The sequence below is a fragment of the Aegilops tauschii genome, chromosome 6 (genome assembly GCF_002575655.3).
Source record: "Aegilops tauschii subsp. strangulata cultivar AL8/78 chromosome 6, Aet v6.0, whole genome shotgun sequence".
Lineage (NCBI taxonomy): Eukaryota > Viridiplantae > Streptophyta > Magnoliopsida > Poales > Poaceae > Aegilops > Aegilops tauschii.
Window position 1 is genome coordinate 130,962,615 of NC_053040.3, and position 11,828 is coordinate 130,974,442.

The following is an 11,828-nucleotide window of genomic DNA, read 5'->3' on the forward strand; positions in this document are numbered from 1 at the left end:
CTGCCGCCGTCCAAATCGCCCCTGCCGTCGTCGAGAGGTTGAAGAAACAGAATGAGAGACAGACTGCATCGAACAGGTAAGTTTGGGCCCACTTGTAAGGACGGAGGGGCAAATATGTCAAACTGACGGCAAGTTAGCGGTCAAACAGCCTTGACCGGACGGAAACGGCACGGAGGGGCATTTCTATAAGTGTAATTGACGGCAGAGGGGCGAATTTGAGTACCCTTCGAAATTAGGGGCAAATCTGAGTAGTGGGATTTAGTTAGGGGCAGAAATGTAAATGGCCCTTAAAAGAAAGGCCTTAATCAGTTGCTACGCTCAGAGCCAGAAGTCACATCGGCTAAACTTAGAGCCAGAAATCACAATTTGAGTACTACATTCATCTGGATTTATTAGTCGTTCATCGTATTTTGGACCGAAGTTGGATCACACATTTAAACTAGTTAATGCATGTCATAAAAAGAATATTGTTTGGTTCCTATTTAAATCTAGTTTTCAATTACATTATTTTTATTATGTGTAAATTACAATTTATTAGTTAAAATATGACCTAAAATACGGAAGTGACTAGTAAATCAGGATGAAGGTAGTACCTCACATTCTACCCAGCCGCCGCCTACACAAAAACTAGGGTTTCTCTGTCCCCCGCCGGCGCCGGCGTCGGTCCGCCCCGTCTACCGTGGCCTTAGGGCCATGGGGGCGGAGTGGATCCCGGCCCTTGCCGGTGGGAGGGCTCCGTTTTTAGATTATTTTTTTTTCGAGATTTGTTAGGGTTTGTGTCCTACTCAGGAAGGCGAGACGGTGGCGACTCTCTGAAGATGGAATAAAGGTCTCCCCGCCTAGTCCCCGTTTCGGTGATACGTCTAGCATCGTCGGTGGGCGTGTGGAGGTGTGTCTCCGGTGGATCTGTCTCTGGTGGATTTGCTCGGATCTGTTCGTCGTTCGTCTTTGTTCGTGTGTCTTCAGGTTGGATCCTTCTTATCTACACTCTTCATCGGCGACGGTTGCTGTTCTGGTGTGTTGGTTCTACGGGGCCTTAGCACGACGACTTCCCGACTGTCTACTACAACAAAACTTGCCCGGCTCCGGCGAGGGAGGGGCGATGACAGCGGCGCGTCTTCGGGTCGCTTCAGTGCTTGTAGTCGTCGCTAGGTGGTCTACGGATCTGGATGTAATTTTAATTATTTCTGGTGTTCGTTGTACTACCATAATTGAAGATGGATAGATCGGAAATTTATCCAAAAAAAAAAGATAGTACCTCACATTGGACGCATGACAGGGACAAGGACATCAGGGACATCGAACAGAACGTGCGGAAGGAGCAAGCACGGAGTGCCGGCCTACTCTCTTCCGACCTGCTATTTGATCGTACATACGATTTTTATACTCTGATTTATCAAAACGATCACATTCGAGCTCATTTATATACGTTTAAGGGGGCGCCGATCAAGCGACCAAAACCATGAAATGCAAATAAACTGATAAAGTAACCGCACGTATCATGTACTAGTACAAAGTTGAGTTATCTATTTTGAAACAGAGAAAATACTCGGTACGCCATGTTGTAATATTAATACTTACAACGTACATTGTTGCCTAGCTAGTTTATGAGTGGAATTAATGAAGTGAACAATAAGCAGACGAGAGATACACTCATACACGGCGCCACGCTACTAGCTGGTCCAACGGGGATGTCATTGGCTTCATGTCCGTGACCGTGCGGCATCATCCACCGTACTGCCACATTTGCTTTCATATTTTTTCATGAAAACAGAAACAAATACAAAAACCCTGAAAACAAATACAAAATTAAATACTAGCAAAAACAAAAGTGGAACGAACACGAAGACGGAAGCGGGGTGTTCATCGAACTAAAGGCCCCTTAAACCATAGACAGAAAAACAAGGAAACCAACAAAGAAGTTTAACCGATAAGATGATTACTAAATATTATGATATAGGAGGGGTGTTTTGGCTCCTAGGAGCACATGCTCCCGGGTGAACACTAACGCGGAAAAAATAGTAAATGTTTTAAAAAAAATTGAATTTTTTTTTGGATGGCCGTGTTAGTGCCGCAAGCAGCTTGACAATTTTCATGCGAAATGGAGCAGCAATGTATTGTCATGTAAAAAATAAATTTGGGGTGACATTTGGGGGTAATATTTGGTGCTCAATTTTTTTATTTTTGCACAGGCCAAAATGCTTAATCTTTTTGCCTCAAAATTTGCAGGTAGCATTTGGATGTGACTGAAAAAACATGAAAATTTTGTCTTGATCTTTTTGACATTTCAAAATTTATTTTTGGGCCCGGGAGCACGTGCTCTCGGGAGCCGAATTGAATTTCCGGATATATCATGGCTATATAAAAGGATATGTCAGCGATGGCGGCGTGCTCAATTAGGGATTCTGCTAGTGTGCTCATGCTCTTTTTTTTAGAGACAAGTGCTCATGCTCTATGTAATAGTAGTATGTAAGGCCTAATAGTGTGTTTTTTGGGCTACAAAATATCCATGTGCTCATATTCAAAACGGAAAGTACCGCTTGTTCCACCGGAAAAAAATAATTTTGTTTTCATTTTTGTTTCCGCATAGAAAATTTTGTTTCCACTTCCATTTTCCTCTTCATTTTTTTATTTTTCCACCGAAAAAGCGGAAAGATTCCGCTCCATTTTCATCCCTATTCAGCTCGGCTGCTGCGTCCCTCGCAGGATGGTGCTCTGGTCGTTACTTCGATCCCCCACAAACGTATTATTATTTTTTAATTATTGTAGAAAGCCTGGCCCAAGCAAGGCCGGGAACCCCCAGAAAAGTATTTTTTTCCAACAACTATTTTTGCCAAAAAAAGTAGCACCATTTTGAATAGTAGAAAATCTTGGAAAAACAAAAATATAATATGGATGAACGGATTAAGAAAGTCAAAGAAACGCAGATATATATAGATACAGATATAGATTACTGGTTGTTGCCTAGTTTATGAATGACAATAACAAGTGAACAATGTAAAGCAGCCAAGAGATACACGGCGACGGCGCCACACTGCTAGCTGGTCCAACGGGGATGTCACTGGCTTCATGTCCGTGCGGCACCATCCACCGTCAAACAAGTCCAATCATTTATTTTATTATATCAGCATCTGAATGTTATAGTTTGTCCCGCCCTCGCTCACTTTGCACGGCCAACTGGAGTAGATCATTAGCCCCTTCAATTCCATCGTCTCTTGCAGGGCTCGAACGTTCACAATGGCCTTCCAGTCCCAGGCGTGCAGCCTCCCGATCCACACCGCGCCCTCCCCCAACGCCAAGCCCCTGGACGACGACGACCTCCGCCTGCGCAGACGCCGCCGCCGCTGCCGTTGCATCTGCGCCCTGGTCACCCTCGGCGTGCTCCTGCTGCTGGGCGTGACCCTCCTGGTCCTCTTCCTCACCGTGCTCCGCGTGCGCGACCCCAGCACGCGCGTGCTCTCCGCGCGCTTCGTCGGCCCCGTCCCCAGCCTCGCCCAGCCCAACTTCACGGTGCAGCTCACCGCGGCCGTGCACAACCCCAACCGGGTCTCCTTCTCCTACGCCTCCGGCACCGCCGAGCTCTGGTACCGGGGCACCCACGTCGGGGACGCCCAGGTCGGCCCCGGCTGCATCCCTGGCAGGGGGGACGAGACCGTGCAGCTGGACATGACGGTGCTCACCGCCAGCTTCACCAAGGACATGGCGCAGCTGATCAAGGACATCGAGGCTGGGACGCTGCCGCTGGACGCGAGCGCGAGGATCCAGGGGAGGGTGGCCATCTTCGGCGTGTTCAAGCTCAGCGTCGTGGCCTACTCCGACTGCCACGTCGTCGTCGGATTCCCGAACATGGACATCCGAAGCCAGGAGTGCCACGACCACGCTAAGCTCTGATCGGCCGGCTTGGCTGTTTGTTCGTTTTATGGAGAGCGTGATCAATGGTTTGGAAGTTATGGGAGTTCTCTATAGCGTTGATTAATTGTTGTTATGTCTTGGTCTCATCGTATACAAAAGAAAAAGATTGTTGTTATGTCTTGGTCTCATCGTGTACAAAAGGATCATGTTTGTTAAAGTCAAGTGTTTGAAAACCACCACGAAGCAATTTTTGTACAACTACAATAGCTATATGTAAGTTGATTGAATTTGCAATTTGGATAAGTCGATTTTGTGAGAGGAGTAAACGGTTGAAGGAGGAAAAAAGCTGAACGAAGAAAAAAGAAGCACGGCTGTTGGATCTTGTACACCCCATGTTATGAAAACGTCCAGCACTAACATGACGCAAATGGTGGAGGGAAAGTAACAAAAAAACCTGCTCCACAAACCCAGGTTGATGGCTTAGATCGCTTTCCACGAGAATACAATGGTCAGAAAACATGTGCACGGGGCTGATCTAGCAAGGCGAGTAGTTGGCGAATGTCCAATCTTGTTGTGTTAGTTTCCAAATAATTATATACTCTCTTGTAAACTAACACTAAGATTTAGTGATCTAAACAACCTTATATTAGTTTACGGAGAAAGCACTTTTTGTTAATACTAGGTTGTCGTAGATTTTCGTTTCTCTACGTCATGATGGCTTCCCATTGACGTTGGATGGGCAGAACCAAGATAAAATATTAAACGGCTAGCACCAGTGACATATATACATAAGAAAAACTCCCTTGATTAGGGCATCTTCAACAGCAGTCCCCAAACCCCTCTCATATGTCCAGCCAGACACTATCTAGACAAAAATCATTGGCCCAACTGGCCTTTTCAAATGTCCTCTATTTGTTTGCATGGCCGGACCGTTTCAAACCCTGTTCGGACATGTCCGCCATGTTGGACCCGACATGTTGGCCCCACCTAATCACACGAAATCAACATTCCCTGATTTCTTCATCATCTCCTCCTCTCTCATGTCCAGCCTGCGCCACCCGGAGCACCCCCCCCCCCCCCCACGCAGGAAAAACTTGCTCGCTGTCCTCGGTCCTGCCTCCACCAGAAGCATGTTCCCTGACATGATCGATGCCCCAGACACCACCCTGATATGTCCCGGTTCGGCCGGCCGGCGCCACCATACACCTGACACACCAAGTGTTTGACCAAATGTCCGAATAGATTTTGGCACTTTTTGTTGCAAATTTATAGGGACACCCGATGGACTCAATTGATGAGTTTATTTACATATGAATTTTACGATTCATCGTCATCAAACAGAGCTGATGATGACTACAAGTTGTTGATGTTGATGATTATGCGCATCCTCAAAGAAATGGAGAAGGAAGAGGGGGCATGTTCTCAACTTCAAGGGTTTGGCGACGGGGAGGATAAGTTTTACCTGGAATAAGACAAAGGGCCATGTTGATCTCTACAACGACTATTTCAAAGCCAACCCCATATATCATGCAAGGGCTTTCTTTCGGCGTTGCTACCGGATGCGCAAGCATGTGTTCTTGCACATGGTGGAGGGTGTGAAAGAAAATAATAGTTACTTCACGATGAAGAATGATTGCACTAGAGTGATTGTATGCTCTCCTCTCCAGAAATGTGTTGCTGCTATGAGGATTCTTGCATGTGACACAGCTACAGATGTCGTTGATGGGTATGTTCGTATGGTAGAGTGCACATGTATTGAATCAATGGTCAGATTTGCCACCGCGGTGGTGGAGGTGTTTGGACCGGAGTATTTGAGAGAATGAAATGATGAGAATACAAAAAAAAAGGTTTTGGCACTTCAAGAAGTAAGAGGCTTTCCTGGTATGTTTGGTTATGTAGATTGCATACACTGGCAGTGGAAAAACTATCTACATGGTAGGTTTGCACGTGCAATACCAAGGTCATACCAAATATCCCACCATGATACTGGAAGCAATGACATTAGAAGACTTGTGGATTTGGCACCCTTCTTTGACATCTCAAGGTCTCACAACGACATCAACATGCTTCAGCGATCTCTTTTGTTTAAAATACTTTATGGTGGGCAGGCTTAGGAGTGAAAGTACACCATCAATGAGCACAACTACACCATAGGGTACTATCTTGCCAATGATATCTATTCTCAATGCGCCGCGATTGTGAAGGCTAGCTCTGAGCCCCAACATAACGAAGAAACTCACTTTGTTGCAATGCAAGAAGGTGCTAGGAAGGATGTGGAGAGGGCATTTTGAGTGCTCCAACCTTATTAGGATATTTTTTATGGACCTGCAAATACGTGGGGTTCCGAGACATTGTGGGAGATGATGACTTGCTATTTTATTTTGCATGGCATGATTTTGGAGGATGAGGGTGATGGTATATGCAATGTTGATTTTGAAAAGTCTGGAGTACATGTACACCTCCTAGAACAACAGGCTGAGCATGTTGCACATTTTCTGAAGATGCACCGGCAAATTGGGATCAAGAAATGCATCAACAATTACTCAATGTTCCTCTGGATCATTCGTGGATACATCATAGAAAACATTATATTTGTGACTTTTTGAATTTTATGTCTAAACTATGTACTTAGAATAATATGTAAGTTTTAATTATGTATTTTAAAGTTTAAGCTATTTATTTCTATGTCCAATCTATATCTTTGTAGTATTCAAGAAATTTGGTTGAAACAATGTAAAAGGCAATAAAAAAAGGAGGGGGGGGGGGGGGGGGGGGGGGAGCGGACAAATGGTGGAGAGGGTCGTTGGAGAAGAAGGCAGATGGGTGGGGCTTGTCGACCACTTCATCAGCGCAAGTACCCACTTCTCTGCCCCCCCCCCCCCCCCCCCCCCCCCAGATGACATTCATTTCATTTCACAGATCCACGCGACAGCCAAACAAGAAACTTGGGCCTGGGTGCCAAACGAGCTATGAGCCATAGGAGGGGGCAGCATTCTGAGAAGCTGTCGTGAAATCAAGGAAGAACTGGCCCTTTTATTCCCGTCTGGAGGGTTCATCTCCTGGCAGCAATCAAGTCCCAAATCCCAATGGTCCATTCATGTACAAGCGATAATTCGAAACTTGCAGCTACATCGTACAGCACAATCCGACATCAACTGTTGAATGTACATATCAATAGTACGATGGTAAGCCACATGGGTTGGACAAACTACAAGAATGTCTGCATATATGCCCATGGCATGTGGTTTTAAACATTCAGCCCCCGATCACGCTTTAGCCTGAACCACCTGTGCCTTTCAGCACCTCGTGCACCACAGAAAAATCCAGGTCGCCAAGTCCCAAGCTTCTTGCTTTCTTGAATGCCTGAGATCCAGTGTGTAGTTGCGTGTTTATTAGCTTTGTTGTAATGTTTTGAAGGTACGGGGGGAGGGGGGCATACCTCATTGGAAGCAGCTGCCACTGGCATGGACACGGCATTTTCATCTCCCAACGACAGAGCCAACCTCATATCCTTCTGCTGATGTTTGAGGGGAAACGCTGGATTGTAGCTGCCCTGCAGCATTGAAGGCCCTTTCATCTTGAACATCGGATTTGCGATTGCACCGAGATCCTGCAAGTCAAAACATAACCATGGTTGTTTGATTTGGTAGTAAAGGAGGTAACAGCAGGGGTGTTGCATAACCAAGCACAGTACCAGGACATCAAGAAGCGTCTGGGGGCTCAACCCACTTTTGTCAGCCAAACAGAGTCCCTCAGAAAAAGCATTCATCATACTGCAGCAAAAAAAAAATGTCACTGAAGCATTATTGCAGTCAACGGATTTATGTCCCCGAAAGGCAGAGGAGATGATGTGGCAGCAACTACAAGAGCTCATAGATTTCTGGATGTTGTACAAACGTAGCAAAAATGAAAAGCTCATTTAGACGAGAAAGCTACAAAACCCTATTTGCAATGGAGCAGGTTTTAGATCCATACTAAGCTTGCTGGCTATGAATATAAAGTTTATCAGTAGATTTGCCATTCTGCATAGACTGAGGTGCGAATTCACAGGGCAAAACAGTAACCATATCTACTGCACTGAACTACTAACAGATCAGTTTACGAAAGTATCAGCGGTCAAGCTTCTCAGTGGTATTCTGCATACTGATGTTTCAGATACCCTGGATATAATACTATTATAGAGACCGGTTAATATACAATCTGAAAATGCAATGATGCTTGCAGTTACTACACTTGAATGTTTTGCCGATGTGTACAAAGATAGTCACCTTCCCATGATCATGTTGACCACCAGTTTCATCTTTGCTCCATTTCCCATCTCCCCCAGAAAGAACGACTTCTTCCCAAGTACATCAAATGCAGGGACCATATCATCATATAGTGCCTGAAACATTCAAGGAGTGGATCCAATTAAGCAAACATGAAATCCTAGGGGGGTTTAATTGCATTATGCGTGGTAGATATAGCACTACCAATTTACACCCTAACGGTTAAAAGAATCACAAGGACGCAAATTGGTGGAATTACCCAGATTAAGTATCAATTTTGAATCCACACTCAATGTTCGATGTACTAGATACTATATCTCCTAGCACTTTGTAATTTTATGGTGATTGATATCTCCACCCTACTAACTTTAATAGCTCTTCTGTTCTCTGGCAAGTACTTCAAAACCACCTACAAAGAGTCACTGATACTGCTATACTATTATATTAACACTTGGCAGAGGGGGGGGGGGGGGGGGGGGGGGGAGGGGGGTGAATATTGCCAAGAGTTTCACTGTTTTTTGCTACAAGAAAATGAGTTTCCCTGCTTTACATAACAAGGAAAATATTATGATCATTATACCAAAATCACCACAAGCAATCAACCGAAAGAAGAGAGCTGGAGATATTGAACCATCTAAAACCAGTAATACAAAGACCAAAATATGGCGGAAAATGTTTCTAGGAAAAAACTTTGTTTTAAGCACAATTTGGTTTGCAATAACACTTGCAAGTGATCATCACAACAGAGTGAGTTACCTTGTCGCCTGCAGCAAGAATGACCAATTGGCCATCTTCAGCTGGCTTCTTGCTCCCTGAAACTGGAGCTTCAACAAAAGCTCCGCCCTTTTGTTTAACCGCCTGCGGAACATTTTATCAAGGAAAGTTCATTGCACTAAACACTAATGATTTTACTAATGAAAGTAGCCAATCTAGTCGTTGATATAATTGATATATGCCTATTATGTGACTCGTCGGTTTCCTCTTTAAATACGTCGACACAAACATTGGAGATATTCTTTTAGTCCAGCATATTCTACCTGTGGGCAGCTACAGTATATTTATCTCTGGTGAACTCTATTCACAAGTAGATACAATAAAATGTAACCCAACTATCTGAAACATAACCTAACCCTCTGAACATGCCATCAATGATGCAAAAGGCGAGTAATGGGTTCACAACAGCTTAATCAATCAACTTGAGACTAGCACCCAATTCAGGAACTCGGGATTGACAACCAAAAGAACACAACCTCACCCTTTTCTAGTGTGTGATAACGATGCCCAGCCAAAGAAAGTAACCAATCTAGTCACTGAGATGGCGAAAATAAACTCATAAATATGCTAGAAATATATTAGGTTGATACTGTCAACAAACAAGGACTAAGATTTAGCATTTGCTAGAAACACAAATTTAGGCAAATGCAATATGCGTGACTTGTATTCATCTATTTGTTCTTCACCATACATTATGGGAGCATACGATTCGTTATATCAAGCCCACTATTGATCTAGGAATGCATCGTCTCCTACATCTCTTCTCACTTATGCTTCACTATTTTGGGAATTCATCTATTTGCGCTTCACTATTCCATCGTCTCCTACATCTCTTCTCACTTATGCCTATGCCGATTGGGCTCGCTGTCGTACTCCTTAAGCTTGCTGCTCAACACGTCGATTCTGCGTATGCTTGGGCGATGATATCATTTCTCGGTCTTCCAAATAAGAACGTCACGAGTCCCAGTCTATTGTGTAAGCCAAGTACCATGCCACAACTCACGATGTCGCTGAAACATGTTGGCTATGCCAGCTGCTGCAGGAATTACATCATCCACTCGCATGCTGTACATTGTTTATTGAGACAACATCAACATGGAATATTTGTCCGTCAACTCAGTGAAGCACCAACGGATCAAGCACATTGAGGTTGATGTTTGTATTCTACTCGAAAAAGGTGACTATATTAACTAATTCTAAGCATGCTGACATGTTCACCAACGGGTTCACGGCGCTAGTGTTCACCGAGTTCAGTTCCAGTCTCAACATCCAGGAACCAGCAGCTGCGGCTGCAACTACAGGAGCATGCAGTCCACACGCTGCTCGCCTCATGGGTATGATCAGACTAGTTAGAATCCACATCCTCATTATATTGCTGTTGGTTATCATTCCACATATAAATCACCCTCCCTGCCTCGTTTAGTATAAATTGATATGCCTATCATGTGACTCCTCGGTTTCCTCTTTTAATATGTCGACCTACCTGTGTAGAGCTACAGTATTTTCATCTTGGTGAACTCTATTCACAAGTAGATACAATAAAATGTAACTCAAACATAACTTAACCCTCTGAACATGCCATCAATAATGCAGAAGGCGAGAAATGGATGCACAGCAACTTAATCAACTTAACCCTCTGAGCACTCAATTCAGGAGCTCAGGATTGAAACCAAAAAAACACAGCCTCACCCTTTTCTAGTATGTGATAACAATACCCAGCCAATCGAACTTATGACAGTGCACCGGGGCAGACAGAAATGACACCTGTCTGTTACAAGCCATGAGGAAGAAGAATACCTCGCTTATCTTGCAAGAAGTTGCAGCATCGACAGTGGACATGTCCACGTAGCCCTTGCCCTCTCCGATTTGCTCGAGCACACCATCCTTGTCGAAAACCACCTAGATGAATTCGACAGGCCAAGAAATGGGGATATCAGCGACAACAACGGCATCCGCAACGCTGGAATAAGAACAAAAGGGTTCCCGGCGTCTCTTAACAGATAGGGCGGCGCTGGGATCGGAGAGCATGGCGATGGTGTACTTGCACTTGGCGACGACGGACGCCGGAGTGTCCCCGACGGCGGCACCCATCGCGACGAGCTCGTCGCACTGCCAACAAAAATCGCCACAGGTTCTCGAGATTATCGGATAAAAACAAAAGGGGACAGAGCATGGCATATGAATCGATCGATCGATCTGCCCAAACCGCAGACGGATGGATCGGCGAATCGGGGGGGCGTCGCGTACCTTGGAGAGGGTCCGGTTCCAGACGGTGACGCGGAAGCCGTGGCGGAGGAGGTTGGCCGCCATTGCCTTGCCCATGATGCCCAGCCCCAGGAAGCCCACCTCCATCGCGGCCTCCCTCTCCCTGCTGCTGCTCTGCTTCGTCTTCCTAGCACGCGGAAGCCGTGGCGGCGGAGGTTGGCTCCTCTTCTCTCTCTCCCGTCCCCTCCTCCTCCCTGACTGATGCACGCGCACCCGCAGCCGCCGCTAGCGACACGCACTTGTGCTCCTCCAGTGGGCAGCCGCAGGCTCCTGCTCCTCGCCGATCCCCTCGATTTTATTTTAATTCTATTTATCCTTGTCGTTCACTTTATCCAAGAGTTTCTGGTGCGCTGGGCATCTCCATCCAGCAGATTTCTTATTAAAACTCTCCCACCTCAATAATAGTTTTCAGATTATTACGGATGGATTCTTTTGCAGGTCCCAAATAAAATTCTTCCAATATTATTATTTTTCTTTGCGTGTACTAACCTTATGAATACTTACACATCACTGTAATAAGTCAAACATCCATCCTGTCCAAGTTCAAAATTTAAAGACGCATTCAAAATCAAACATGACAAATAAACATGAAGATCAAACATAGAGCACCACTCATTCTCATTTCCACTCCCGCTAGCACCCCCTCTCAGATGCTAGAAATTATGTTTT

At 45.2% G+C, this 11,828-nt stretch overlaps 2 protein-coding genes across 2 annotated transcripts; one reads left to right on the top strand and one right to left on the bottom strand.

Moving 5' to 3' along the window:
• The first annotated feature begins 2,930 nt into the window (after nt 1-2,930).
• Nucleotides 2,931-4,152, top strand: LOC109737509 (uncharacterized). The gene has a single exon (XM_020296641.4). The coding sequence runs from the start codon at nt 3,238-3,240 to the stop codon at nt 3,889-3,891; it is 654 nt and encodes a 217-aa protein (XP_020152230.1). The 5' UTR covers nt 2,931-3,237; the 3' UTR covers nt 3,892-4,152.
• Nucleotides 4,153-6,865: 2,713 nt separating this feature from the next.
• On the bottom strand, nt 6,866-11,506 carry LOC109737508 (glyoxylate/succinic semialdehyde reductase 1). Its single transcript, XM_020296640.4, has 8 exons — nt 11,142-11,506; nt 10,893-11,003; nt 10,692-10,793; nt 8,877-8,978; nt 8,121-8,236; nt 7,547-7,625; nt 7,292-7,462; nt 6,866-7,215 (listed from the first exon to the last, which is right to left on the bottom strand). Exons 1-8 carry the CDS (start codon nt 11,244-11,246, stop codon nt 7,126-7,128), a joined length of 876 nt encoding a protein of 291 aa, XP_020152229.1. The 5' UTR covers nt 11,247-11,506; the 3' UTR covers nt 6,866-7,125.
• Between the last annotated feature and the right edge of the window lie 322 nt (nt 11,507-11,828).

Excerpts from the sequence above, each read along its gene's own strand:
- LOC109737508 (XM_020296640.4), bottom strand. The coding sequence starts at position 11,246 with ATGGAGGTGGGCTTCCTGGGGCTGGGCATCATGGGCAAGGCAATGGCG. Across the intron at positions 10,794-10,892 it reads ATCCCAGCGCCGCCCTATCT|GTGGTTTTCGACAAGGATGG; the intron begins GTTAAGAGACGC and ends GAATTCATCTAG. Across the intron at positions 7,216-7,291 it reads TGGCAGCTGCTTCCAATGAG|GCATTCAAGAAAGCAAGAAG; the intron begins GTATGCCCCCCT and ends ACTGGATCTCAG.
- LOC109737509 (XM_020296641.4), top strand. The coding sequence starts at position 3,238 with ATGGCCTTCCAGTCCCAGGCGTGCAGCCTCCCGATCCACACCGCGCCC.